Here is a 27,297-nt window from a genome sequence, read left to right as displayed (position 1 = left end):
TTCCAGTATAAACCATTTAATTTTTCTTTTTTTCTTTTTAAATATGACAAAATTCTCTTCTGTCACTGTAATAATGTACGCAATAATTTCACAGTTTCTGATGTTGCATTTCAAGCAATTATTCTTTCTTGTTTTCCTTGCCGGTAATTTGCTTGGTACCCCTGATACGACCAGTACGTCTGGCTGCAATGAGACCGACCTGAAAATGGGGAAACATTCACAATTTAGAATTCGATTTAACATGTGGATCCATCAGTAATTAATTACTGAGGATCGTTTGCCAAATAAAAGTTAAGAAACGTATTGTCTCATATAACACATCTTACTAAGTTATCGTACTGTCGTGTAACTTTATAGTAAAATTTAATACATTTAAGTTTAATCAAATCCATTTATTGCTTCTGCACAACCATAAACCTTTTAACACAGCACTTTTGATTAAAATTTAAGTTTTTGTTGGCTGTAATTCCATCTAAAATCACATCCTTGTTAAAGGAGTTTGGAAGTGTTTAGTGATTGGGATATTCTACTATTGAATTACACGATGCCAAAATGTTATGACTTGGGGGCACAGCTCAGAAACCTCAACCGAGTGTCTTCATGTAATATCAGACATGGGTTTGCTTTCATCACTGCTTGAATCATAAAACAAACTGAAATCCACTTGATTCAGTTTTACAAAAAGGTACCCAAGTTTGAAGTTTGTTGTGGTTCCAAGACTGGATTTTTTTTTTTTTTTTTTTTTTGGAAAAAGGGGGGGGGGGACGTACTTTAGTGCAAACAAGCACTTCAAATATACGTCTACAACCTAATCGATTTTCTACTCTATTTTTTTTGGTCCAGAGGAGAGTGAAAATTTACTTAGATCATCCTACGGCCTATATTCTTTTAAGACATTGGCTCTAGATGAAAATAACTTTTTTTAAAAATAATGCCAGCAATGGCAAGGCAAATAGGAACAAGCCATTTCTCTACAAAAATGTACACCCTGTTCTAAGTATCACAAAAATCAAGACAGTTTGTCTTACCTTTTTACCAGCGGATGCGTCCCTCCTGACTGTGGATGCCTTACCAATATGCTGATGGTTACCACCACCGTGAGGATGTTCAACAGGCTGAAAAAACATGACAGATGACAGTTAATTCTAGTGAAAATAGTCTCACTCTGTTATAAACTCCGAGGGCTGTGTTATACACTTGGTTGTTTTACATTGGAATTCAAATAAGTCGATTTAGGTTTGTTTTTGTTTAGAAAATATGTTACAGGGAGTAATTTATAATGGTTTGTATTTGAAATTTGAAGTCACTACATGCAGGATAGCAAACACATTAAATCAGTAAAACGGGCAAACGGGTGGGTCAGAACGGCAAAATTGACAACGTTCAAAACCTTTTCCATCACCTGCAGCGAAGTTCACTTACGTTCATAGCCACACCGCGGACCTTAGGCCAGCAGTTTCTCTTGGCCTTGTATTTGTGGTATGCTCGCCCAGCTTTCAGCATGGGTTTGTCTATACGACCTCCTCCAGCGACGATACCTGAAATGAAGAGGGTGGTCAGTCTAAGGTGTCTCAACCAAAAAAACTTGGGGATGCACATTTTGAAAATGCACTTTATAATATTCTATACCACTGTGTTAATGTTTTAAAATGTTTATGCCTAAATTTGAATGAAAAATTTAGAACGACATTGTAAACAATCAAATCAATGTGCCAGTCAGGTGTTCAAGGCCCTAAACGACTGGGTCATAGGTCTTTGCCTGATTGTAGTAAAAGACAAAAGTCACTTTAAATAATTAAAATATTCATATTCACTTTTCTAAAAACAAATCAAGAATTGTCCAATTTTGAAGTTCAAATGGTGAACTGGCTCAGATTAACCTCTAGTGAGGTTTCGTCATGGTATTCTGACAGGGGCATTCGTTTGTCATCACTGCTAGTTCACGTTTACACAATCCATGCTCATTTTGTCTACACAGTGGCTCTAATACAAAATATTGTACTACACTATGAGTTCCAACAAACAGAAGATTAAATCTAGCCAAGTTTTCTTTTTTTTTTTAATACATAGACATTATTTCAATCAACCTATGACATGTTTGGGCAAACTCTTTATATAAACTATTCATTTTTTTATCTTTTTAACCAAAATGATTGCCTCTGCCGCATGTCCACAGAGATAAAAAAAATCCACAACCTACCAACCATAGCCCTATTTGCTGAAGGTACCACCTTCTTGGACCCTGATGGAAGCTTCACACGACTCTTCTTTGTTTCATGGTTGTGTGAGACGACGGTGGCGTAGTTTCCTGAAGCTCGGGCCAGCCTGCCGCGGTCACCAGCTTTCTCCTCTACATTGCAGATGACGGTTCCCTCAGGCATGGACCCGATAGGGAGGACATTGCCTATCTGGAGAACAGCTGAAAATAGATAAATCAATTTATTAGATGTGAATAAGAGACTGCAGTAGTGCTAGCAATTTTTTTCGCTTAGCCAAATCACCACATTTTTGTCAATTTGTTACCAAAATGGTTATAATTTGGCTAAAACATGTCAAATCAAGCCCTTTTTCTTTAGCCAGTTGAAGTCAGTTTTAGCATTTGGCTAAATTGGCGAGTGTTAGCGCAACCCCAGAGAGAAGTGCAGCCACCACCAGTGTTGTACCGCCAGCTGGGATATGCAGATCAAGATAAAAGAAATGTCGATACAGAGAGCATGAAGCAACAGAAAATTCAACAACACAATAATTTTCATTCTTAAATAGACGTCCTAGCAAGCAAATATATTCTTCAAACAAGAAGTCTGCACCAACCTACACCAAAAACATCACTAATTTAATTTTAATTGCAAAGCTATGCCAAGTCTGTCTACAAGTAAAATTTCACAATTTTTTGTCAAGCACATCTTTTATTTCATCAAAATGAACCGTCTGTGAAAAAGATCTGGAATAGCTCAGAACTCTGAAGGTCAGCAATGAAATTCAGGTCAAAGTGAAGAAAATTTTTTTTACTCATCATTGCCATTCCACTTTTATTCCTAGAGGTTCACAGAGGGGTTACCTCCTCCTGGGTAGGTACCACCAGCCGGGTATGGTCTTTCCATTTTCAAAATTAAATTTCATTTCAAGACTGCCTTTTGATTTATTCATGGTGAGATTCTTATAACACACACACACACACAAAAAAAAAAAAAAAAAAAAGACAAGCTATCAACCCTATCTTTAAACCATTCTCTTCACAATTTTATCACATTTTTGCGCAAGCACACACAGACACACAAACTAAAGATGACTTCCTAAGAAGTTCTAGAAATTCAGAAATACTTCAAATCACCTTTCTTTCCACAGTACACAAACTGTCCAGTGTACATGCCCTCACAGGCAATGAAGGTCTCTTGTCTCAGTTTATACTTGTAGGGGTCCCTGAAGACAACCTTGGCCAGGGGAGCACCACGGCCTGCATCGTGAATGATATCCTGATAAGAAAAATATATAAGAACTTATGAATCAAATTACAGCACAAGTGTTTTTGTCAAACAAAAAAATGGACCTAAAAATGCTAGTTTCTTGATCAACCTCACTTAAACATTGGAGACAAGATTTTTTTGGTAAGTTACTACTAGATGGCTTTATAAAAGGCGAATAATCTATGAGAAACTGTTCAAAGTCTCAGACAGATTTCATAGAATTTACCTCTTCTGACTAGTGAGTCACAACTTTTTTGGAACTTAGTGTCATCACTGCACTACAACAATTTTAAACTTACAAGTAACAGACGGCTTTCTTAAAGTTCAAAGCCATTTCTCTGGAGCACTTTTTTTTATGCAATGATAAAAATTCAAATTGAATTTCATTTTTCGAAATGCTGATATGCACTGACTATACTCTGTAATGAGCAAAACACTGCATTTGTATTCAGAATTAGTCTGTATTGAAAAACTTATATGCCATTTTCTGCTTCAGGGCTTGACACTAACTTTTTTCAATACTGGTAAATATTGCAAGGCTGACTTGACACATGACATTTTACTCGCTCCTTGGCCAGTGACCCCATCGATTCAATGGCCCGAGGTTGGTTTTCAGTGGCCCAGATCCAGTGGCCCACCCTTTTTGTCAAGCCCTGTGCTCGTTTTTACCTACCTTCACGACTCCTTTGATGTATCCATGTCTTTCAGCAAAGTCAACTGGCCTGAGCCTTGCAGCTCCTTTCCTGTTCTTAGTGTGGGCCTTGAAAACACTTCCAGGACCCTTACGCTGACTTCTAATTACACGCCCCATACTTGGGCTAAAAGAAATAGAAATACGTTTTTAAACACAGACGGGAACACGTTACAGGTCGGGCACATTTACAATCCAATAACACATAACAGGGCAATGTTTTTCTCAAACAAATTTGCAATATGGTTTCATCTGTGTCCTAGGTTTTTATTTATCTGAAATATATGTTCGGATGTATAATGGGTATGAGTGATTTAATGGATTTTCCAAAGGCCATTCTACGTTGGTTCTCACCTGTGTCAAGATGGCCGATTAAAGAGGCCGGAAAGGAGTTAAAATTTACGACATTGCTGGTTTAAATATCTTTTGCATTGAATAAAAGTAAATGTTGTATGTCAGAAATAAGATGCTGTTTATTTATGTTAGATACAAACGTCTAAATAAGATTTCACGATCAGAAATACATAGACAAAACCGGTCTATTTACGACTTTAAAGTACCATGATTTGGTGGGGGAGCATTTATTTTTAGAGCATATTTAAAATTTCACATCTTACGTGAATATATACAGTGAAGTTATATGTTTATTTTACAGATAAATCTAACTAAATTAAGTTATTAATATATTGTATATTGATATTATATATATATAAACTCCCAAAAGTAAATTATCAATGCTGTCTGAAGATTCAATACTCCCGTGTCTCGCCGGTCACGTGATCTGAACTATATAAGGTGCGTTTCCCTTTGTGCGGCGCACTCATTTATGATTCACTTTAACGTGTGAAGAAACATCTTATAGATTTTGTAATATGCCTAATGATTCCAACCAAAATGGCCAGGGTCTAGAGCAGCAGGTATGTAGAAAGATCGAGTGAAGAATCAAGAGTGGCTGACACTCGTAGCTTAAGAAATTTCAATCAAACCAAACCGATAAATTTCCGAACGATGAAAAAATAAAATGGCGACACGCTATCACTCAATGCTCACATGTTCAGCGATAAAAAGTTAAATATATCTAAAATATACACAACAGCGTGAAATTCGAATCACATGTTCCATAACCCTGACAAAATAAAACTGTGCTTGTAAAGAATTTAATAAAAATGCCTTCCACAAAATCTCTTAGAAAAAATTGAATATTTGTTTCCAAAATGTGAAACACGTGGACAGTTCAACGAACTATGACATCATTGAAATGGGTCGGCAAATCATTTTGGTTTTGATTCACAATCAGAATTAGAAAAACTGAAAAAATATTCACCCTTACACACGAGTTTCTTGGCCTTTTATTTCAAAATGGTAAAAGTTTGACTGGCTGTATTACCGGTAGATATTTGTGTGTCTTTTGTAGTCATGATTGTACCCTTTGTCAAAAAGGAAGTATACCTGCCCCCTCCCACTAATGTCCAAATTGTAGAACTATTAGCCCACTACAGAATTACCTGGTGTTACCACCCAGCTAATTTTATATATTTTCCATACAGTTGATGTTACTATAATTTAATGAACAATGCCTTATGAAGTTTTGGAACACAGGTAGACAATTCATTACCTTATCACTGTCACCTGTTGGATGTTACATAATCTCCAGTCAACAGTAAAATGTGAAATCAAGATAACTGACTCAAACAGGAAGTGAACGAGCATCAAGGTAGTTAATTATAAGATTTTGATGATGGTTTCTTCCAACAACAGCTAAAACTCATTATTTCCTTGTCTCACAAGACACTGGTCGCCATCAGAGTGAGGCTGTAGGTGTTTTTATAGCCTCTACATAGGATTGCTTTCCTAAGCTTAGAATTTAACATAGTTGTGGTCAGTTACCTACAGAAAATCTCTGAGAGCTCCAGAAATTATTCATGAATTGTAACTTTTTCCATAAACTGATATTGCCTGTAAGGAAGAATGTGTTTGAAAATGTAGTCTATACAATGGAAAAAACTTAATTTATTTATTTGTCAGATGGCTGTGTGATGTTTCTTGTACATTAAGATATTACATAACCCACATTCTTCTACAGCTTATGACATCAATAAAGATGAAATGCTTTATCGTTTTTAGTTCGCTGGTCTAGATTTGAACTCCGCAAACCGCGGACGCGGAGGTGGACGTGAGTATGAAATGAATCATTTATAACACTTGAAATTTGATAATACAATATATTTTGGATAATTTGTTTTTTGTTAATTTTTGAAGTTGCATATAAATCGGATTTATAGATGTTATCATTTATTAGGCTGCAATCAAACTTAAGTTGTGAACATTTCATTTGTCTAATTCCCTCTTTAATATTTCTTCGGCTTGCAGAATACTACAGAGGTGGACCACCTCAGCAGAATGGATATGGAGGATTTGGTAGAGGTTCGTAAAGAAAACTGAGGTTGAGTGGAACGGTCCCCCTGCCAGATAAATGTATTAGCACAAACGTGGATGTTACTTTAGACAAATTAAAAATTGGAACTATAGCAGTGATAGATTTGGGGAAAAAAACTGAAAAATATCTTGCATTTTCAATTGCAAAATAGATTAAGAATAGCTGTTTACTTTGAGGCATGATAATCTGTTATAGTCCAGTTGAATAGAAATGGGTGGCTGTTTCAAACCAGCACTTTAAACAGTTGAACTGCTGTAGATATATCTTGAATAGAAGAAGGTTAAATTTTGATCTAAGCATTCAGAACAAATTTCGGGTCAAAATTTTGTGAAACATGGCCCCTGGCGTAGATTGAATTACATGGTCGCTCAGTCTACATAATAAACATGTTTTTGTTTCAGGCGGCTCTAAGTATGTGCCTCCTCACCTGAGGAGTGGCGGAGGTCCAGCCCCACCACATGTCCCTCCGCAAGGATATGGACAGCCCAATTTTCCTCCACAAGGTATGTAAAGATAGCAAGGGGGGGGGGGGGGGGGGTTTGACTCGTCACGTATTAAGGATGGAATAGAGAATGGCAGTGGCATGTTTGTGGATATAATATCATGTCACAGGCGCTGGTATGGGCTTTTAGGACGTTCTTCTCAGATATGGGATACTTGGAGGCCAAAAGGTTGATTAGTAGCTGTCAGTGGCACCAAACCTATCTGCCATAATTATAATAACATTATTCATGAGTATTTTTTTTTTTTAAGTGCTCAGTGAATTTTACATAATCTGGTATTGCCGCTGGAAGGTTGACCAATTTGACCCCTTCGTAAGAACAGTTTTTAAATGATAAATATGGCCCTATTTTCCTTGCCTTTACTTGCTTCAAAAATATATACTGAACAAAAATATAAACGCACGAAACTAAAACGGTCAGTTGAAATGGATAATCATTAAATATGCCCAGGTTGATGGTTTATTTGTGAACTGATGGATTTGTTTTGATCAAGTATAGTGGTCTGGTTTCACTTGGCCGCTCCCTGTGAGTATACTCTTCAGTTTTTCCACCCATAAGACTAATGGAGCATGACGGAGTGGAGGTCAATCTGCAGGACCAATACACAGACACTCTCTACAGTCTAGGCAATAAAAGAACACACTAAAATGTGTATTTCTGTCACTTGTCAACATGCCACAGACGTCTGGAATCATGAGGGGGCATGCCATCGGCATGCTCAATAGCTCAATACTGGCTTGTCAATAACAGAAGCTGCAGTATGCCTGAATGTGCATCATTCCACTGTCAGCTGTCTGAGAACACGCTTCAGAGACGCTGGTAGCATTAGGAACCACCCTAATGCACCATGTCGCCCAACAAACACCTGTAGAATGTTCTGGATCTGAGTTTTCAGCCATCATGTTCCAGCTCTCGAAAAGGTTCGCCAACTGCAAGAAGCACTCCAAGAGAAATGGGATAATATCCCTTAGGCCTCTATTGACAACTTACTGATGTCCGCTGGTGTACTGCTCTGCACAAATTTAATGGTGTCTGTGAACTCAGGATGTTGACCCCCATGGTGTATTTGATGCCCTAACTCTTGGACTAAGCATTTAAACTTCCCCTAATGCTCTCAAATTGATGTCTATTTGCCGGGAAAAATATGCTGTTATTTTTGGCTATATACTCTAGTTCCATATATGAAAATAAATCTACATATTCTTTCGTGCGTTTATATTTTTGTTCAGTATACATGAAATGCTTTTAATTGAGATTTCTGCAGAAATGAAGTTGAAGAGTAAGTTGGATGTTGGTAAGAAGTGAGGAGTTAAGTGTCCAAATAAAAATAAAACCTGTCCTTGTCATCTGCTCTAGGCACATATATAGTAGTAACAATATGGAAGAAAGGGTGAGAGAAGGACAGATTCCAAGAGCATTGTCTGTAATAAGTGTTGACCAGTTAATGCAAGTTATGAGAGTTCCCATTTCGCTGCCTTTTACAAGTTGCCTGTTTGTACTCTGGCTTCTGCTTCGAATTTTTGTGATCTTTGATTGCATCCTCCCCCCCCCACCCCCCTTACAAAACTTTTTTTAGAAAGCAAAAAAAAAAAAAAGTATTTTTGTGCAGGCTCAGAGAAATCAGCAGAATGTATGAGGCAAACGAGGTTCTATAGAGCAATATTACCTAGTAGACATTATGTATCTCTTTGATGTAGTAAAAGAAATATCCTGTTTTTACTGTCTTTTTATCCCTGACGAATTGGAAACTAGACGTAAGTAAAGGATATTTCTTAAAAGTGTTGTGTTGCACCAGTGTAGGAATAATGAGACTTTGATGTTTTACGTTTGTCATTGAAATAATTAAGGCTGTGCATATTTAAAGTCTACAACACCATGAACAAGGCGCGGGGTAATGTGATTGTTAATCTTGTAGGCAACTTTAACCAAGGTGGTTACGGCCAGTTTGGAAACCGCGGCGGGTTTAATAACTTTGGCGGACCGCCTGTCGTCCAGTATCCGGCCACATTTGGGGTGCCACAAGGTAGTTATACGTGCAATGTTGTTGTTTGAGAGAGTTTGAATTAAAAAAAAAAGAATAAAAAATGTATTTATACAGTGCGTGTGGATGAGTTGATTTTTGATGGTGTTAATCTCATGTATTTAGCTGCCCTCTCTCTCTCTCTTGGCATTTGTGAGCATTTCCTGTGCAAGATTTTCTTTTTTAAGTGTGTTTCATGCATATTTATCTGTTTTATTTATTTTTTCGTTTGTGTCTCAATACGCCTGCGAGACCAGTTGATTTTACTTTTGCCTTTAGTTCACTAAGTTTAGTCTCAAACTTGCATGTTAAAAATGCAGGGAAGAAGGGAGGGGGGCACTTGTTTGGCTTGAAATGTGAAACTAAAAATTTTGGGTTCAAGTCTTCTACCAGTGCAGTTTTGATCAAATTCTGTTCATTATCAGTCCTGGGGTTTGTTTCACAAAGCTGTCATTGGCTAACGGTCCTATGTTAGCATCTGGCTTGTTAGGTGTGTCATTTCAAACATATTGCTAGTTCTCTTGTTTGTTATCGTCTTGCTATTTCAATTGATATTTCGAGAGCGAGTCAGACCAGACTAGTAAACTGTAGAGTTTTTTATATGCATGCAAAATAAATAAAATAAAAAAGATTGTTTAGTTACTGCTTTTCATCTTTATAAAATGGGGTGGTGGCCCACTTAAAGGGAACGACGATTCAGCGACTGGAATTGGGAAGTTTTGACTACATTGAAAACACCTGATATTATATATATATATGAAACTGGCCCCAGGTCTTATATTATGCATTATCAGAAATGGTATAAGTGCATGTGTTAGTTGTTTTTAGTCAAATTCTCCTTGTGGATATATATATGTGTATGTGTAGTTATGTTGTCAAGGATGCAGCTTTTGGTTACCCAAGTTGTATTTTGTATCAAAAGATTGTGGAACTCGTGTTCATTTGTAACTTAATATGGATAACCATGGTAAGAGCACAGACATCTACAAGGCAGATTGATTTTAGTTTCTAAAAAGCTGAAAATTGAATGGACCACAACCATAATAACCTGAATCTTAGTCCATTACTGATCTGAGTGATCCTACGTTTTTGTGGAAATCTGTCCTAAAACTTTTAAGAAAGGCTAACAAACCAACAAAGGCAAATATCGGGTAATATGTGGCTGACCTTTGCTCAGGTTGAAGGTCAATGGGCAGTGTATTTTTGAGGCTTTCCATTTCTGCCTGTAAAAGGAGTCATTTGAAAGACAAAAAAAAAAAAAAAGAAACTGAAAAAGACGTATATCAGTTTTTGCAATCAGTTGATAAGGCTGTTTAAATGTTATGTTTGCTGCTGAATGCTATTGTATTTCTTTATCTTTTTTTAATTCAGTTTTTTACAATTTGAATGCAATGCTTGGCTAATGCTTGCTTGACATTTCTTTAACCAAATAAATAACAAAAATGACAGAATTTTAGGAATGCATTATTTGCTCTTGAGTAGTCAACATATGAATTCAGATCTTTTAAAATGATGTATGTATATATTTATTGGGCAAGGCAAGCATTTTATATGTTAAAATGAATATTGTCTGAACCAAGAGAGAGATTCTTTGGAATTGTACACAGGGCCATGAATTCTGTTGAGTCATTGTGTTTTGTTGTGTTCTAGGAATGGATGGAGGTTTCCGTGGAGGTCCACAAGGCGGAGACTTCAGCAGCTTTAACAGAAGAGGCGGAATGGGAGATCGCGGTGGAAGAGGTGGCAGAGGAGGCTATAATAACAGGTGCGATAGAATTAGATGCGTAAGACTCGGTGTCCCCCAACCTGCTGTCACTAACACCCCATTTCCATAGTTTAGATCGACCTAACTCCCTGGGGGTTCACGCTAAATAGCTGTCAGCCGGGCGGACACGAAAGTTAATTACCTCCTTACAGGTTGTAGTAGGCGGGACGGACATTTAAGTCGGATTATCTGAAAGTAATCTAGTGAGACTCCCCGCGGGGATAGATCGATCTAAAACCTATGGGAATAGAGCCTAATTCTTTAGTTACAAAAAATTGACTTGTATGAGCAGCAAAAATATTTTTTGAATCAGTGGTGTACACTGGCCCTTTGGTATCGAAGACATGAAAATAGCAATTTGCAGATGTCATATGTTTGCTGCTAGTATTTGACATTGCACATAATTTAAGTAATGCTTGGTTGTATGGAAGACAAAGAAAATAATTGATGGAAATAGTAATTTTCAGACTTCAAATATTTGCTATTAGCACTTATACATAATGTAAATAGCACTTATTATGGAAGACCTAATAATAGTAGGGGAAAATAATTTGCAGATGTGAAGTGTTAGGTGTTAGTTGTCAGATGGACAGAAGTTCAGATTTTAAGTTGGTTTCTCTTCGAGCAAGTACACTATACCTTTAAGATTGAAAATTGGTTTTACTCATTATGTCTGTTCACAGGGGAGGATACAATGACGGCGGCCAACGCTGGAACCGTGGACCGTCGGAGGATCGTGACGGCTGGGGCGGTGGCGGCGGCAGTGGACGCTGGCAATCAGGTGACAACCAACGCGGCGGTGGTGGTGGCTGGGGCGGTAACGACCGTGGACGTAATGACGGCTGGCCCACCAACAACCGCTGGCTGGCCGGGAACGAAGACTTCCAGCCTCGCGATGGACGTCGCTGGAATGACGAGGTGGACACCAGCACTGACTGGAGTAAACCACTGCCCAGGAATGAGAGGATGGAGACGTAAGCTGCCTCTGTTGTATATTTAGCAGTATTAGTTTTAACTATGTTGGCTTTGATTATTTTTACTGACCACTATAGATTCAGTTTAAAATCATCATTGTACCACCAGCGTAGGCGCTGGCGGTACCCATGGTTTTAGTCCCGACCCGTATGTTCCGCCGGCTCCTGCGGCTCCTGCGGCTCCGCCGCCAAGTCACCGTTACCGCTTCTCCTCCTAGACGGTAAGGGCCCCTGTACCCATCTCTTGGATTTAGGTCACCTATAATCTCAACTCGTTCCACGTAAAATTTGGGCTTTGTCGGTATTGGGGTCTAGGTGTGGCACTCATTGCAATGCACCCTTGTCTAAAAATGGCAAAATTAAATGCTAATTATCTACCCTATGGAAGGAGTTATGGGAAAAATTTCTACAGACAGCTTTCCAAAAGTCATATGTGTAGATTTCAAATATGCCCTTGGATTTGACCTTTGACCTTTATTTCAAGGTCAAACGGGCCAAAATTTTCAAAAAAATGAAATTTTTTACGAAAAAAATTTTTTTTGCCCTGTTATTCAGATACCACACAGACTTAACCAATAATATTATTGGAAAGTGTAACCCTTTGGGTCATCTTTCATCTCCGTGAATTTGGGGTCAATCGGTGCATTTTCACGGGAGTAGCGGCCATAAAGTACCGAAACTGAAAACTGTCTCTAATTCGGGAACCGTTAATGCTAGAGACCCATTCTTTTTTGCATTTTGTAGAGCATGTAAAGCCCAACACTGGTGGTGGTCTCCGTTTTTTTGTATTCCATACGGTTTTCAAGTTACGCTGTATCAAAAAGTACATATTGGTGGTGAAAGCAAAATGTGCAGTACGGTAATGGATAATAAATTTTGAACTCTGGAAAAATAATACATAAGGCTTGGCAAAGCAGACAACTTGTGGTCAAAAATGACATTATTTCATCAAATTTGAACTTCTGGAACTTCAGAGCACCTCCTATTTTAAGAATTTTGACCAAAATGATGTTTTCTTTATTTTAATTAATCTTTTCTGTAGGAAATTTATGGCACATTATGGTAACTCCAAAATTATAACATTTAGTCCCTTATATCTCCAAAACTGGCAGAGATAGGTCCATAGTTACTATTGAAGTTGAATAGGAAGTCATATACTGGCAATCCAAATGTGACCTTGAAATTGACCTTTGACCTACTTTTCACCATGAACTGAACTTTGCAAATTTTGCTTCCCTTATATCTCCAAAACTGGCAGAGATAGGTCCATAGTTTCTATTGAACTTGAATGGGAAGTCATATACTGGCAATCTAAATGTGACCTTAAAATTGACCTTTGACCTATTTTTCACCATGAACTGAACTTTGCAAATTTTGCTTCCCTTTTATCTCCAAAACTGGCAGAGATAGGTCCATAGTTTCTATTGAACTTGAATAGGAAGTCATATACTGGCAATCTAAATGTGAACTTAAAATTGACCTTTGACCTATTTTTCACCATGAATTGAACTTTGCAAATTTTGCTTCCCTTATATCTCCAAAACTGGCAGAGATAGGTCCGTAGTTACTATTGAACTTGAATATGAAGTCATATACTGGCAATCTAAATGTGACCTTGAAATTGACCTTTGACCTACTTTTCACCATGAATTGAACTTTGCAAATTTTGCTTCCCATTTATCTCCAAAACTGGCAGAGATAGGTCCATAGTTTCTATTGAACTTGAATAGGAAGTCATATACTGGCAATCTAAATGTGACCTTAAAATTGACCTTTGACCTACTTTTCACCATGAACTGAACTTTGCAAATTTTGCTTCCCTTATATCTCCAAAACTGGCAGAGATAGGTCCATAGTTACTATTGAAGTTGAATGGGAAGTCATATACTGGCAATCTTACTGTGACCTTGAAATTGACCTTTGACCTACTTTTCACCATGAACTGAATTTTGCAAATTTTGCTTCCTTTTTATCTCTAAAACTGGCAGAGATAGGTCCATAGTTACTATTGAACTTGAATATGAAGTCATATACTGGCAATCTAAGTGTGACCTTGAAATTGACCTTTGACCCACTTTTTATCATGAACTGAACTCTGCTTTCTTTTTCTTTTAACTCCAAACCTAATGCTAATTTCTTTCTCTTTTAACTCCAAACCTGGCAGAGATAGGTCCATAGTTACTATTGAACTTGAATAGGAAGTCATATACTGGCAATCTAAATGTGACCTTAAAATTGACCTTTGACCTACTATTCACCATGAACTGAACTTTGCAAATTTTGCTTCCCTTATATCTCCAAAACTGGCAGAGATAGGTCCATAGTTACTATTGAACTTGAATAGGAAGTCATATACTGGCAATTTACTGTGACCTTGAAAATGACCTTTCACCTACTTTACGATGAACTTAAATTTGATTGTACCATTTTTAGTTTCATATTTTTTTTGCATATATTGAAAATTCTTGTTGATTGCATGTTTACAGCTTGTCAAGCACAAGACTGGTGGCTGTGTCCCTTATTTTGTGTATGTGGGGGTCTATACGAATGCGCTTGCTCCAGCTGGTGGTACAATATTCGGAGGCGGTATCGCCTCTCTGATCCTCTAGTTCTACTGTGTTATGGGCAGTATTAATTTAATTAACGAATATTGAATAACGCATTCTTTAAGTTTTAAAGTTTTTTCTCTCTGAGCTGATGAGACATAATTTCATCCATGTTCATCAGTAGTAACAAATGAAAGCGTGCCCTCATAAAAAAATCTTGCACATTTTCTAAAATATTCAGTATCAAGTCACTTCCAACAATAATAAATGTTTTTTTGTTTGAAAATTTCAGCGAGCTGTTTGAGCAGGCTCATCGTGGCATCAACTTTGACAAGTATGAAGACATCCCCGTGGAGGCCACTGGAGAGAGTGCTCCAGAAAACATAGAGGATGTAAGTATAGCGTGTGTGTGCATTTGTTCTATCCATCTTTTTGCTTGAAAACACTGTTTACCTCTGTCTAGTGAAGATAATTTCTTTAAAAGTACCAATTACCAGCAGTTTTTATTCCTATTTTCAGAAGGAAAAAAAAAAAAAAAATGATTCACTGGCCAAAAATTGAAACGTTTAGACATTGAGTTAGGCACCGATTCATGTATCCCTTTCTTGTTCCAGTTCTCTGATGCCCATCTTGGTGAAATCATCTCCAACAACATCAAGCTGTGTAACTACACCAAGCCCACGCCCGTACAGAAGTACGCCATCCCCATTATCTTGGCCAAGCGCGATCTCATGGCGTGTGCACAGACAGGTGGGTGGTGGGAAACGGGCAGCTTTCAGGACATGAGCATGCCTGAACAACATGAACATTTGAAAAAAGTGTACTTCAGTTGACTTCAGATAGTTGGTAACTACTTGAAAAGAGAGAGAAGTATTGGGATTAGCATGCCTATATACAGTCGTGTTCTTTTTGGCAGTGGCCCAGTTTTATTATTTTACTTTGGTGGCATGCAAAAACCAGGCTTGCGTCAGCAATGGCAACATAGTGTTTTGCTAATACCAGTTCAGATACTGAGAAAAGTTTTGGTTCATCAAATCATAAATCTGTTAACCCATGTATGCAAAGGGTTTATATCAGCTTTTTATTTAATCAACATGGTATAACTACTAGTATCATGTGATATGAATATCTGTGTTTTGTAAACAAACAGTTGAAGGTCTTGATATTGTGTTGTATGTGTTAGGTTCTGGCAAGACTGCTGCCTTCCTGGTGCCCATCTTGAACCAGATCTATGAGAAAGGACCAGGAAACATGCCCATGGTGAGGATTTCTTCTTTCTTTTTTGGTCACACTGAAGCAAGTGTATTATCCACAGGCCAGATTTGTAATTGATCAGTAATGTCATATTTGATAGAATAGGCCAAGTCATCAAAAAAAGAAAAAAGGCTGTAAGTAATATTAGTACATTAATGTTTTGGAAAATTAAAATTTTTTGGCTTCTGTCTGTGAATTTTAAGTTGATCAATTGATGAAAATGATGGTATTATTTGGTAGTTCTTATGATATTTAAAGTCTGTAAATGTGTCAGCTGCAGAGAGAGGGGTTTATGAAAGTACGATTTCCTAAGAAACCTATTGTATTATTTCAGCCCAAGGGTGGTGGCCGTAGCCGCAAGCAGTACCCACTGTCCCTGGTGTTGGCACCTACACGTGAGCTGGCTTCTCAAATCTACGACGAGGCTCGCAAGGTCAGTTGTGTGCTTGGTTAAGTCTTGAGCAGTGCAACCACTATTTTCAGATTTGAAGGTTTTGATTTTGACAGGTGTCCAAAATTGAGACCAAAACTTAAGTCTGTTCTGACCTCAAATTAATCATAACTTACTTTAATTTAATGAAATAAAATATTGTGCCTGTTTTATTACAAAAAAAAACTTTATGCTTTCTTTTAAAAATTTGTAATTGCTTAGTATTGATCTGAAGTTGACAAGCTATTTTGTTCTGAAGATTAGACCCATTTTCTGGCTATAGCCTGGTATTAGCTGTGATGAGACATACACTGTTTTCTGATCTTATGATGACAACAAGAGGCTGTTTCTGAGCTGATACAAAATAATTGTAAAACATGCATTCATGCGTGCACGCGCGCACACACACACACACTAGAGATTGAGAGTTAATGTCAAGGAAGGGGTCAGGATGGTGTTTGATTTTTTTTTTAACTTGTCTCTTCATAAATACAGAAAATATTTGTCAATTAAGAAATGGAGACATTAAAACATGAATAGGAAAACAGTGAAAAAAGAAATGTTTTTTTTTTAAATTACAAAATAAAATGAATGATAACAAAATCAAAAGTAGTATTCTGAGATGCCTAAGACATAAAAAACATCCAAGTTGTGTACATGTTGCGAATAATTTTCCAGTTTTCCTACCGCTCTCATGTACGCCCATGTGTAGTGTATGGAGGCGCTGATGTTGGTGGACAGATGAGAGACTTGGACAAGGGCTGTCATTTGCTGGTGGCGACACCTGGTAGACTGGTAGACATGATGGAGAGAGGAAAAGTTGGTCTGGACTACTGCAAGTGAGTTTCACAATCGGGGAACATTGACATTGGTGAATGTATTGGAGGGTTTCACCAGTTTGACATTTGGTGGCCTAGATAAAAGTTGATTTGTTGCAGACAGAATTGTGCCAGTTTATGTTTGGATATGACTGATGAAAGTACAGGTCTTACAAAACACTCAAATTGATGTTTCCTCATTGCCTTTCTTGCAGCAAAAAAATAAAAAAAAATAAATTAAATAAACTCCAACCATTCTCCAGAATGAAAACACATTGGAAAATTAATTAACATGTAGATACAAGTACGTGTGCACGTGTAGCCTCACACACACACACACACACACACACACAGAAAGATTAAAGTAAACTTTTTTTCAACTCTTGCAGGTTTTTGGTCCTTGATGAGGCTGACCGTATGCTAGACATGGGTTTCGAGCCCCAGATTCGCCGCATTGTGGAGCAGGACACCATGCCGCCGCGTGGAGAGCGCCAGACAATGATGTTCAGTGCCACCTTCCCCAAGGAAATCCAGGTAGGGTCTTTATCTGATACAGGACAACTTTCATATTGTAAAAAAACAACAGTAGTAAGATCTGGAAAATTGGCACTAGCCTCATGCAGAAATTTAGTATAATTGAAGTTGGGTCAGTAAAATTTTGCAAATATAAGTAGTCTTTTTATGTACAGACACAGATGTGTCTGTACATATTGCCATCACCTGCGTCTGTCGTCGCCGTCGCCGTCCCTGTCGCCGTCGCCGTCGCCGTCGCCGTGCACTTTCATCGTTAACACGATAAGTGGAAGACAGTTTTACTTTTTGGCTTTATATTTACAGAGCTGATAAATATTCATAAAACGCAGGTCAAGTTCGAAAATCAGCATGATTGGGCCATTATTGTAGAAGTTATGCTGTTTCTTCACTTTTCAGCATATATGCAACCTTGTTAACACATTTTAAGGAAAACCGATAGGCCTGTTGTCATGAAACTCACAGGAGTAATCAATCTTACTAAAACGCAGGTCAAGTTCGAAAATCGGCATGATCGGGCCACTATTTTAGTAGTTATGCTGTTTTTTCATTTTTCAGCATAAATGCAACACTGTAAACACATTATAAGAAAAACAGAAAGCCCAATTGTCATTAAACTCACAGGAATGGTCAGTCTTACTAAAACGCAGGTTGAGTTCGAAAATCAGCATAATCGGGGCATTATTTTAGAAGTTAAGCTGTTTTTTCACATTTCCTCAGATTCAGTTTTTAGGCATGTTAATAGCCTTATTATTTAAGTAGTAAGATACGTAAAAGTGTTTGTTTGACATTTCCTGCATCTTTACAACATTGTTAGTTGATTATGTAAAAATGATGGTAAACATGTTATCGTGTATTGTGTAATAAAGTTTCAAAAATGGAAATAAACTCGTATCATTGCAGTTTGTCAGATTCAATCATCCACTATGTTTAGAATCTCAGAATGGAAGAAATTGGACATTTAACACTGCTCTATTGATACTTTTCTCATCTCATCAATTTTCTTAGTTGATCATATAAAAATGGCAGTAAACTGTTAATTTTGTTTTATGTTAAAAATTGTTAAAAATGGAAAAAAAAACATGTCTTGCTGTCTTGTTTACATTTTGGCATTTTCAAGTTGTGACTTTGAAGTTCCATGGGCCTGAAGACCTTTGCTAGTCACATTTTCTGAATATCCATGATACTAATATTTTATTATTAAAAATTGATGGTCATTATGCTGTTAAACATTATGTAATATGGCATCAAAATTTGAAAAAAACCTATTTTGGGCACTGCTCCCATGATTACCTTTTAAGAAAAACCTTGTCACTTACTGTTTTCAAACTTACAGGAGAGAAACATGGGACTAAAATACAGCTTCAGTAGGCAATGCAGTCTGTTTGGTAATTCTTTCTGCTAGTTAAACAGTTTTTTTTTTGTGAAAATTTAATTTTTCACATATTGGCATTTTCAAGGTGTGACTTTGAAGTTCCACAGGCTTGAAGACCCAGGCTAGTCACATTTTCTGAAAATCCATGATACATATATTTTGTTATTAAAAATTGATTTTCATTATGCTGTTAACCATTATGTAATATTGCATCAGAATAGAAGAAAACACAATTTTGGGTGCTGCTGCCATGATGACCATTATGGGAAAACCATGTTACTTATGATTGCCAAACTTTCAAAAAAGAAATACAGGACTAAAATGCAGCCTGAGTTGGAAAAGCAGTCTAATTGACTTCTTTTTCTGGAAGTTTTACATTTTCAAAGTGTGAACTTGAACTCCCATGGGATTGAAGCCTTATGCTTGTTTCACATTTTACTTACATTGGTATTACCTGTTGAGCATAATTAAAATTTGATGTTGAATTTGCAGTTTAACATAATGTCCTTTTGCATCAGAATTGACAGTAGCCTATTTTGTTATTTCCTGCTTTTTGTCTGTACATTTGACAGCTTTGCTGCCTTGTTGATGTTTCTGCTTTGGGTCTGTAGATTCTTGGGCTTTTCTTTTGCTGTAAGGGTTCAGTAGCAGAAACAACAGCTAAACTTCAGAATCAAACATTTCAATGTCTTACAAGAACTGGTTCAGTTCGGCCATTTGATGAGGGAAATAATATTCTTGTAACTTTGAGTGCATTACACAACTGATGAAAAACAATTTGCTGCAGTTTGTGTTTGCATTTTATTTTATGTTAAAAGAACTTGACTCCTTGACCTCAAGAGTTAAAAATGTCAATTAAAGAAATTGTATAATGGAATGGTATACATTGATAAATAAACTGTTTTGAAAAAGTTTTGAAATCACACATTTTGGGTGCTGGGATTATCAAACCATACAAAGTGAGAACATATACAGAAATGCATCTTTGTATGTATTTTACTTTTAAAATATTAACATGTTTTAGATGTTGGCTCGTGACTTCTTGGAGAACTACATCTTCTTGGCTGTGGGGCGTGTTGGCAGCACCAGCGAGAACATCACCCAGAAGGTTGTCTGGGTGGAAGAGAACGACAAACGATCTTTCTTGCTGGACTTGCTGAATGCTGCAGGTAGGACACCACTCTTCATTTCTTCAAACAGCTCCCATTTTGGGTGGCTTTGAATGTTAATTTCTCTACACATTCAGAAAAAAAGTGTTTTAAAAAGTGAGACATAAAAATAGAAAACAGCAGGAATTAAACTTTTGAAGATAGTTTTTGGTGGAATATATCAATTTCCCTGCCTTATCTTTCCCATATTTCTCTGCCAGATGTCAACACCCTCGGCCCGGAATCTCTGACCTTGGTCTTCGTGGAAACCAAGAAAGGAGCTGACGCCCTGGAGGACTTCCTGTACAGGGAGGGTTACCCAGCAACCAGTATCCATGGCGACCGTAACCAGAGGGACCGCGAGCTTGCTCTTCATACATTCCGCTCTGGCAAGTGTCCTATCCTAGTAGCAACTGCTGTGAGTATTCAACATCAGTTATATATTGTGATTTCTGTTTGACACCTTGCATGTGAGGGACTTTCATTTAATATTTATGTTCTTCATGAGAATATTGCATGCACCAGATGATTCCTAGAGCTCACTGGGTCTCCTGCTTAGATTTGCTAGTATGAAGACCTGACGAAAGAAATAGGAGTTGGGTGATTTTAGTTATTTAGTATTTTGGGATATTTGTGTCCAGTCAGTCAAGATAAGGGTGTCTATTTTGAAAAAAAAAGTTTTTGTTTTAAATTTTAGTCATTCAAGGAAAAATTGCCTATGGATTGTGGAAAAATATTTAGACATTTTGCTTGCCAAATGTGAAGATGTTATTGTAAACAGTTTTCTAGAAAGGACCCTCTGAGTAGAAATTACATCATAAATTGAAATGACTGAACAGAAAGTTTTGGAGAAATTAGCAAGGTTGTAATTAGCCCCAGCAATATAAACTTTCTGAATTCCTTAATTATTTTGACCTAAATATAATTAAAACATACTAAAATACATGTATTTATGGTATCTGAACAATTAGCTTCTGTCTGGTTTTGGTTTCATAAAACAGTGGCATAACAAAGCATCTTGCAAATTGGCAACCCAATTTTGATTGACATTTCTTTTTTATTTGGAAAAAGTGGTGTATTGAACTGTCAATATGATATGTGTGCCCTGCAAAACAATGCTGGTATTTGAATAATGATGAATAATTAAGGCTGTTTAGAACAAGATTTTTTTCACTTAAAATAATTAATATTTTAAAATGCATGAATCCGACACGACAATATTAGATGACAAACTTTTCAAAATTATCAAGTGGCCCCTTTTCAAGTTTGACAAAGTTTTTGAAGTGAAAAGAAAATGTCACCAGAGAATTGTCTTCCAATAAAATTTCCAAGACTGACTAAATTTTCAAGTTTTTTTTTTTTTTTAAAGTGGGTGAGCCTCAGTTATATTTCCCAATGGTGTTCACTGCAGATTGTTGCCCGTGGCTTCCTGATCTTGACTGACAATGTATCTAATTATTTATAAATAGAGGCCTCTTGAAGTGTTGATATCATATTTGTTCCCTGCAAAACAACGGTGGCATTTGAATAATTATGATAGACAGTAAAGGCTATTTAATAAAGTGTGTAAGCATCAGTTGTATTTTACCAATGGTGTTCACTCCAGGTTGCCGCCCGTGGACTGGACATCCCCAATGTGAAACACGTCATCAACTTTGACCTGCCAAGTGACATCGAAGAGTACGTCCACCGCATTGGGCGTACTGGGAGAGTGGGAAACCTGGGTATGATTATCATCTCTCTCTCTCTCTCTCTCTCTCTCTCTCTCTCTCTCCAACCTCAATTTTAGGGAAGCATTCCTATTTAGTTTCATCTCTCTCTCTCTCTCTCTCTCTCTCTCTCATGTTGGGGGGAGATAAAAAGGTACTGCCTACTAACTTGAGTTATGTTCTTCTGTGAATGTGAGGCATTTTGGTTTGATGAAAGAGATAAACATATTTTAGAATGGATAAACCTGGTATATCTTTAACTCATTGAATCTTCATTGAAAACTACTTATTTCCACACATTGATCTGAGTATATTTGAGAGGGAAAGTGTATGAAAGGAGGGGGTTTCTCACGTTTTCTCTGTTTCTTTGTCCCCCAGGTCTTGCCACCTCCTTCTTCCATGAGAAGAACAAGAACATCGTGCGTGACCTGATGGATCTGCTGGTGGAGGCCCACCAAGAAGTCCCCTCCTGGCTGGAGTCCATGTCTTATGAGAGCCGCATGGGAGGAGGACCACGCAGGGGAGGACCCAAGAGGTAACGGTCTCTTAACCTTGTGTTTGGTAGATGTTTTGTAAACCAGTAACTGGGACTGGCTGTAGCTGAAAGAAAGCAAAGGGAATTTCCCTAGATGGTGGGGGGAAATTTAAAGCAGTGGCTGAAGTTTAAAAAAAAAAACCTAAACAGCAAATTTACGAGTAGATAAGAACAGACTTGTGGTTACTTTAGCTGAATATGCATAGTATCCAATGTCGTGCAGTCTGTGCCAAAAAGATTAAAACCAACAAGCTGGAAGCTATTTTTGAGTGTAGGCCATGTGAACCTCTCAGACAGATACACTTCCAGAGTGATGCAGCATGCCTTGTCAATAGTATTTGTGCTGTGCACATATACAATAACATTGTTGTTCACTTTCAGATTCGGTGGTGGCTTTGGGTCCCGGGATTATCGCCAGCAGCACCAGCGCGGCAACAAGCACCAGGCCCCCAACGCCATGCAGCAGCCCGCCTTCAACCCCATGGCCTACCAGATGGCCTATGGAGGCTATGGCGGCTCGTACGGTGGCTCCTCCTACAACACTGGAGCAGCGCCATCTACTGACTGGTGGGGCAGCTGAGCAGGGACGAGAGCACAACCACTACAGATGGGGATAACAGACGTTTAGACCAGTGTTTTTATTGCACCACCCCTCCTCCCCCCTCCCCCTCTTCACTCGAACCATAGCTGTTTACATTTGGAAGTACTGTGCAATCTTCTCAGTTCCTTCTTCAGCTGGGTCAGTGTCTCATTTGGGATGAAAAAAAAAAAGAGCATAAAAAAGCTTTTTAAGCTTTAAAGACTTTCGTCTTGTCAAACCGTTCTGCTGGCCAAAGAAGGAAACTAAGAAGGCCATTACGATCACATGTTGAAATGTATATATAGTTGATGTTTTGACTTTAACCCCTTGCTCTCTTCAACTGGGTGGCATGACATTTTATACAAGGGAGTTTACCGGTGATCATGCTGCCTTTTGTGGCATAGCTTGGTGCATACTTTGATCTCGTATTCTCAGTACAGGATGGGGAGCGTACTGGCGCTCTTCTCTGTGTGAAGTCAGAAATGATTGTTTGACATCCTGCGTCACCCCTCCTCTTTCGCTCTCTGTCCCTGACCCTCTCCTGCCTAATGGACAGAGATGTCAGTTATTGAAGGATCAACAACCCATTTGTGATTGGAATCCCATTTTCTTCAGCGTGAGAGGATTCCAAGATTGGACAAAAAATTTCATCTGGAAAGTAGATTTGGAAAACACGTTCTGTTTAGAAGTGTGAAGACATAGGAAACAAGTGGGTTGTTTCTTTACTCCCAGGTCATTTTATGTTATTCTGGAAGTTTTTTTTTCTTTCTTTCTTTCCCCAGCACTGGGCTCCCAGCATCATCTTCGTCATCATCCTAGTGTTCATAATCTAGCGTGCAAATCACGGGTGCCCTGTGAAAACTGAAGAACAAAAGGACTTTTAAGTTGGGGACTTCTGTGGATTGACAGACAACACAGACAGAAGTGCCATTTTGGTTGGAATCAGTGGCGAAAAAAAAAAAAACATACGTACGACGTGTGCAAAGGGAAACGTACACGCGGACATTTAAGTGCGTCACTGAGGCCGATCGGTGATCTATTTTTTAGCGCTCCAACGAGTGCTGATTAAGTAAACAAACCCAGGGTGTCAAGTATTCAAACAAAGTGGACCAAAAAAACAAACAAGAATGCCACCAAAGTAACCTTAAACAAAGCAAGAAGAAGAAAAATAAGAACAAGTAAAAACAACTTATATGACAATTGTATTGTATATTTACTATTTAAAACACTGGTTTTATGGAAAGAAATGTTATCCTCAAACAAAAAGAGGCCAGACTTTTTTCCTATTGTGTAGTTATTATTCTAGTTGTGTATTTGAGTAGTTTGTGAAGATTTTCATTTGCCGTCCTGTTCGTTGTCATTTGATTACAAGATGCACACCAAGTTTGGTCTACTGGGGTCAAACTGTAGTTAAAAAACGTTGCCTCTATTAGACTGAGGGAAATTTGTGTGAGGCATAGGATGAGAGTTTTTTATGAAGGATGTTGAAGATTTTGTCTCTTAACAGAGATGGTGTCCTAGGTTTTGCACAATTTTGAGTAGCGTGGCAGGGGCATTTTGTTAAGGATCTCTGCATTCAACATTATAGTATTTCTGGAGTTTGCTAGCTAGCACCAATTGGGGTTGTCTACACACAGTTGTAGAAGATTTCTAGAAAAGACTGTCTTCCATTCAATATATTTTGAAGGGAGGAGGTTACTTACTTCAAAAATTTATTAAAAGAGATATCAAATAGATAATCAAACTTCTCATTTTTGTTATAACTCAGGAAATGTTTTATATGAAGAATTATGGAGAACCAATCCAGATTCTTGCTCTGGACTGTGTAGAGTTTGAATTGTTAAGATCATAATGATGTGAGTTCTATGTCAATATTGGAAGGTATTGCAAGCATTTTATTTTATTCATTAAGCTATTTCAGTTGGTAGGCTTAAATGTTGCTCATAGTATGGTTTGGTATTTAGATGTTGCTGTTCGATATTAGTTGTAGTGTCAAAAGGACAAAACTTGTTAGATGGATAATATATTATGTCCATGTCGGGTCAGTTAAGACCCAGTACTTATTGGTGCTTGCTCCAGAATTAGAATGTTGTAAGACATGTTTTAACCAGCTCTTATAGAGTGAATTTTCATAACAGGGGCTTTATTATTGATCTCAAGTCATCTACTTGTACTATGGCCTCCAGTGGTAACTGTGAAGAATTCTGCTAGCATAGTAAGTGAGTTGGGGTCTACTTTGAGAAGGCTTGTATACTACTTATGCTATTTATTTAAAGGGAAATGAAATGGACACTTGTAAGTTAGACGTGATCTTGCTGGAGTAATCACTTAACTGGATTGGAAAAGTACTGGTCTTGCACTTAAGCCAATTGCTTTTTTCGGATCATTTTGGTCACTAATACGATCATTCTGGATGGCAATATCTTGAAATGTGTTCATTTTCTATAGGTGTATACCACAAGCTGTATAGTGAGTGTGATACAGCAATTGCTAAACATTTTCAAAGTTTTTTTTTTTTTTTTTCAAGATTATACATCATCTGACACATAACAATGCAGTCGCCTGACACAGTTAAGTTTCTGAATTTATCTATTCAGATTGTATTAATGGAGTAAGGACCATGCGCTCCTTACGTGCTGGTGATGATCAATTGAAAAATTTGATAACAATTGGGTTCAATAATAGATAGCAAGCTGTTGGTTGCAGTGTGGATGAGGCAGCTGCAACCTTGGTTTGATAGAATGCAAGGCCAGCCGTCTTGCAGCGGTAATCTGTTCTAAGACATTCCAGCAATTGTAAAAGGTAAAGAAATAGGGGATAATTGTCCTTGCTTTTCAATGTAGGCCATTGGTACAAAATTGCTTTTGTCAGTGGTATGTAATATGTTTTGAATGTTATAGATGTCACGAACTGAAAGTAATTTTTTGGTTCTGATTGAATTCATACCTCCTTATTTCACACACGCATTGAAGGGCAAAGAGATTTTCTCAAGTTTGTGCCATTCAAGATCTGAATTTAGAGAAAGACTACTCATTTTGATATAAAGTCATTCCTGCAAGTTTTATACCATCTCATTTGATATGCAGTTCATGCATGCAAATTATGATATTGTTGAATTGGTTGCTATGTGTTTGCCATGGTTACTGAAGTCTTGGTTACTGATATGGTCGCATTGGGTAGTCGGAATTGACTACTGCAGGTTTTTATTTATGAATTTCGTTATTAGTTATGTCACAAGAAATCTCAACATGAATTATAAACTTTTCATTATTGAGGAATAGAAACAAAGTTTGGGATATGTTTTATGGCGCAACAAGGGCATAAAACGCTATCAATTAATACTAAACCAAAGCAGTTTCATAATCCTGTCATTAAGTTATTTATTATTTATAAGTGTATGTATACGCTGGTTAATAGCAGTTGGTGGTAGTTTTCTTATGGGGCATTATTTCCATCCGTGAAATGTTCACATAAAAATCACCGACTGCCTAACTTTTTTATACACAGAAACTCGGTGATTTTTTTTATTTATTTGTCTGGAGTACCAAAGGACCAAATAATGCAATGGAACCAGTCTTTTTTCCGCTGCACTTGTTGTGAAGACCACCGTTATTTGGGTTGTGTAGGTGGTTTCTTTACACAGAATCGGGAGGTGAATAAGTGTCATACAATGAAGTGTGGGCAATATTTTGGAACACGTGTTGATTTCCGAAATTGTCTACGCTACCGTCGGTGCCAAAAACTTTTTTTTTTTTGGTGGCCGAAGTTTAAATATTCACTTTTTAAGCATTCTGTGATGAAGGATTGTGCTCGTTCAAATAATGACTTGCCAGATTCTGTCGTTTTTGCTGCTTTAATCAGTTCATCTAGTTAAGTAGGAGCACGCTCGGGGGCCATGATGTCATGGTAACCACTAGCTGACATGATGCCAGTAAGTTTAAAATATCTTAATCCAATCAGGCAACTAATGACCCGTATTTTAGATTTGACTCTTTGTCAGCTAGGTATTGAATACGATGGCCTAGTTGTCCAAGCGATTGGACTTAGCATCTCAACGTGCGTTACGTGCCAAGTGAAACTGCATTTGTATTGTTTTACATATTTTCTTTGTGAGAAAGGGTGCAGTGAGTGAGTGTTGGCACAGGCGAATTAGGTTCTACAAGAGATTGTTAAGAAATTATTCAAACGAGCAAATGCATACCTGTACTTTTTGCATAGTGCCCACAAAGTTTTCCCCCCAAGGGTTAATCCTTTTCGTTTCGTTCTGTTTTAGTTTCCTTCATATTTGTACCAAGTACTGTGATCTTTAGAGGTTCATTTCATTTCCTGCGGTTCATTGGGAATAGCTGTTGTTCCTGAGCACTTAGAAGAAAACTGCGAGATTAAGGGCTCTAAATAAGTCTTTAGAAATCACATTACCTGTGTGTGTGGAGAGAGAGAGAGTGCATCTTTTAAATGGGACGGCATTTAAAAATTTCTCAGTAGCATTTCCTGTTTAAACTTGAATATTTAAGAAA

At 37.6% G+C, this 27,297-nt stretch overlaps 2 protein-coding genes across 3 annotated transcripts; one reads left to right on the top strand and one right to left on the bottom strand.

The window, feature by feature from the left end:
- Positions 1-4,675, bottom strand: LOC106170082 (large ribosomal subunit protein uL2). Its single transcript, XM_013549819.2, has 7 exons — positions 4,510-4,675; positions 4,138-4,282; positions 3,332-3,473; positions 2,201-2,419; positions 1,423-1,538; positions 1,029-1,115; positions 1-199 (listed from the first exon to the last, which is right to left on the bottom strand). The coding sequence occupies exons 2-7, from the start codon at positions 4,273-4,275 to the stop codon at positions 119-121; spliced, it is 783 nt and encodes a 260-aa protein (XP_013405273.1). The 5' UTR covers positions 4,276-4,282; positions 4,510-4,675; the 3' UTR covers positions 1-118.
- Positions 4,676-4,922: 247 nt separating this feature from the next.
- Positions 4,923-24,055, top strand: LOC106170078 (putative ATP-dependent RNA helicase Pl10). 2 transcript variants are annotated; one of them, XM_086996603.1, is made up of 18 exons: positions 4,923-5,072; positions 6,280-6,328; positions 6,526-6,579; positions 6,994-7,095; positions 9,011-9,118; positions 10,766-10,880; positions 11,564-11,854; positions 14,693-14,792; positions 15,015-15,150; positions 15,584-15,660; positions 15,989-16,087; positions 16,763-16,923; positions 17,292-17,436; positions 19,833-19,977; positions 20,178-20,374; positions 21,563-21,680; positions 22,044-22,200; positions 22,582-24,055. In XM_086996603.1, the coding sequence occupies exons 1-18, from the start codon at positions 5,028-5,030 to the stop codon at positions 22,778-22,780; spliced, it is 2,298 nt and encodes a 765-aa protein (XP_086852729.1). In that variant the 5' UTR covers positions 4,923-5,027; the 3' UTR covers positions 22,781-24,055. The 2 variants fall into 2 exon arrangements, with proteins under 2 accessions (XP_086852729.1, XP_086852730.1); XM_086996604.1 differs by lacking the exon at positions 9,011-9,118.
- The last annotated feature ends 3,242 nt before the right edge of the window (positions 24,056-27,297 follow it).

Source organism: Lingula anatina, chromosome 10 (assembly GCF_051362555.1).
Source record: "Lingula anatina isolate TDL-2025a chromosome 10, LinAna3.0, whole genome shotgun sequence".
NCBI lineage: Eukaryota > Metazoa > Brachiopoda > Lingulata > Lingulida > Lingulidae > Lingula > Lingula anatina.
This window is presented reverse-complemented; position numbering and strand designations above follow the sequence as displayed.

Excerpts from the sequence above, each read along its gene's own strand:
- LOC106170082 (XM_013549819.2), bottom strand. The coding sequence starts at position 4,275 with ATGGGGCGTGTAATTAGAAGTCAGCGTAAGGGTCCTGGAAGTGTTTTC. Across the intron at positions 3,474-4,137 it reads ACATCAAAGGAGTCGTGAAG|GATATCATTCACGATGCAGG; the intron begins GTAGGTAAAAAC and ends TTTTCTTATCAG. Across the intron at positions 200-1,028 it reads ACGCATCCGCTGGTAAAAAG|GTCGGTCTCATTGCAGCCAG; the intron begins GTAAGACAAACT and ends CCCCATTTTCAG.
- LOC106170078 (XM_086996603.1), top strand. The coding sequence starts at position 5,028 with ATGCCTAATGATTCCAACCAAAATGGCCAGGGTCTAGAGCAGCAG. Across the intron at positions 5,073-6,279 it reads GCCAGGGTCTAGAGCAGCAG|TTCGCTGGTCTAGATTTGAA; the intron begins GTATGTAGAAAG and ends TATCGTTTTTAG. Across the intron at positions 20,375-21,562 it reads CTATCCTAGTAGCAACTGCT|GTTGCCGCCCGTGGACTGGA; the intron begins GTGAGTATTCAA and ends TGTTCACTCCAG.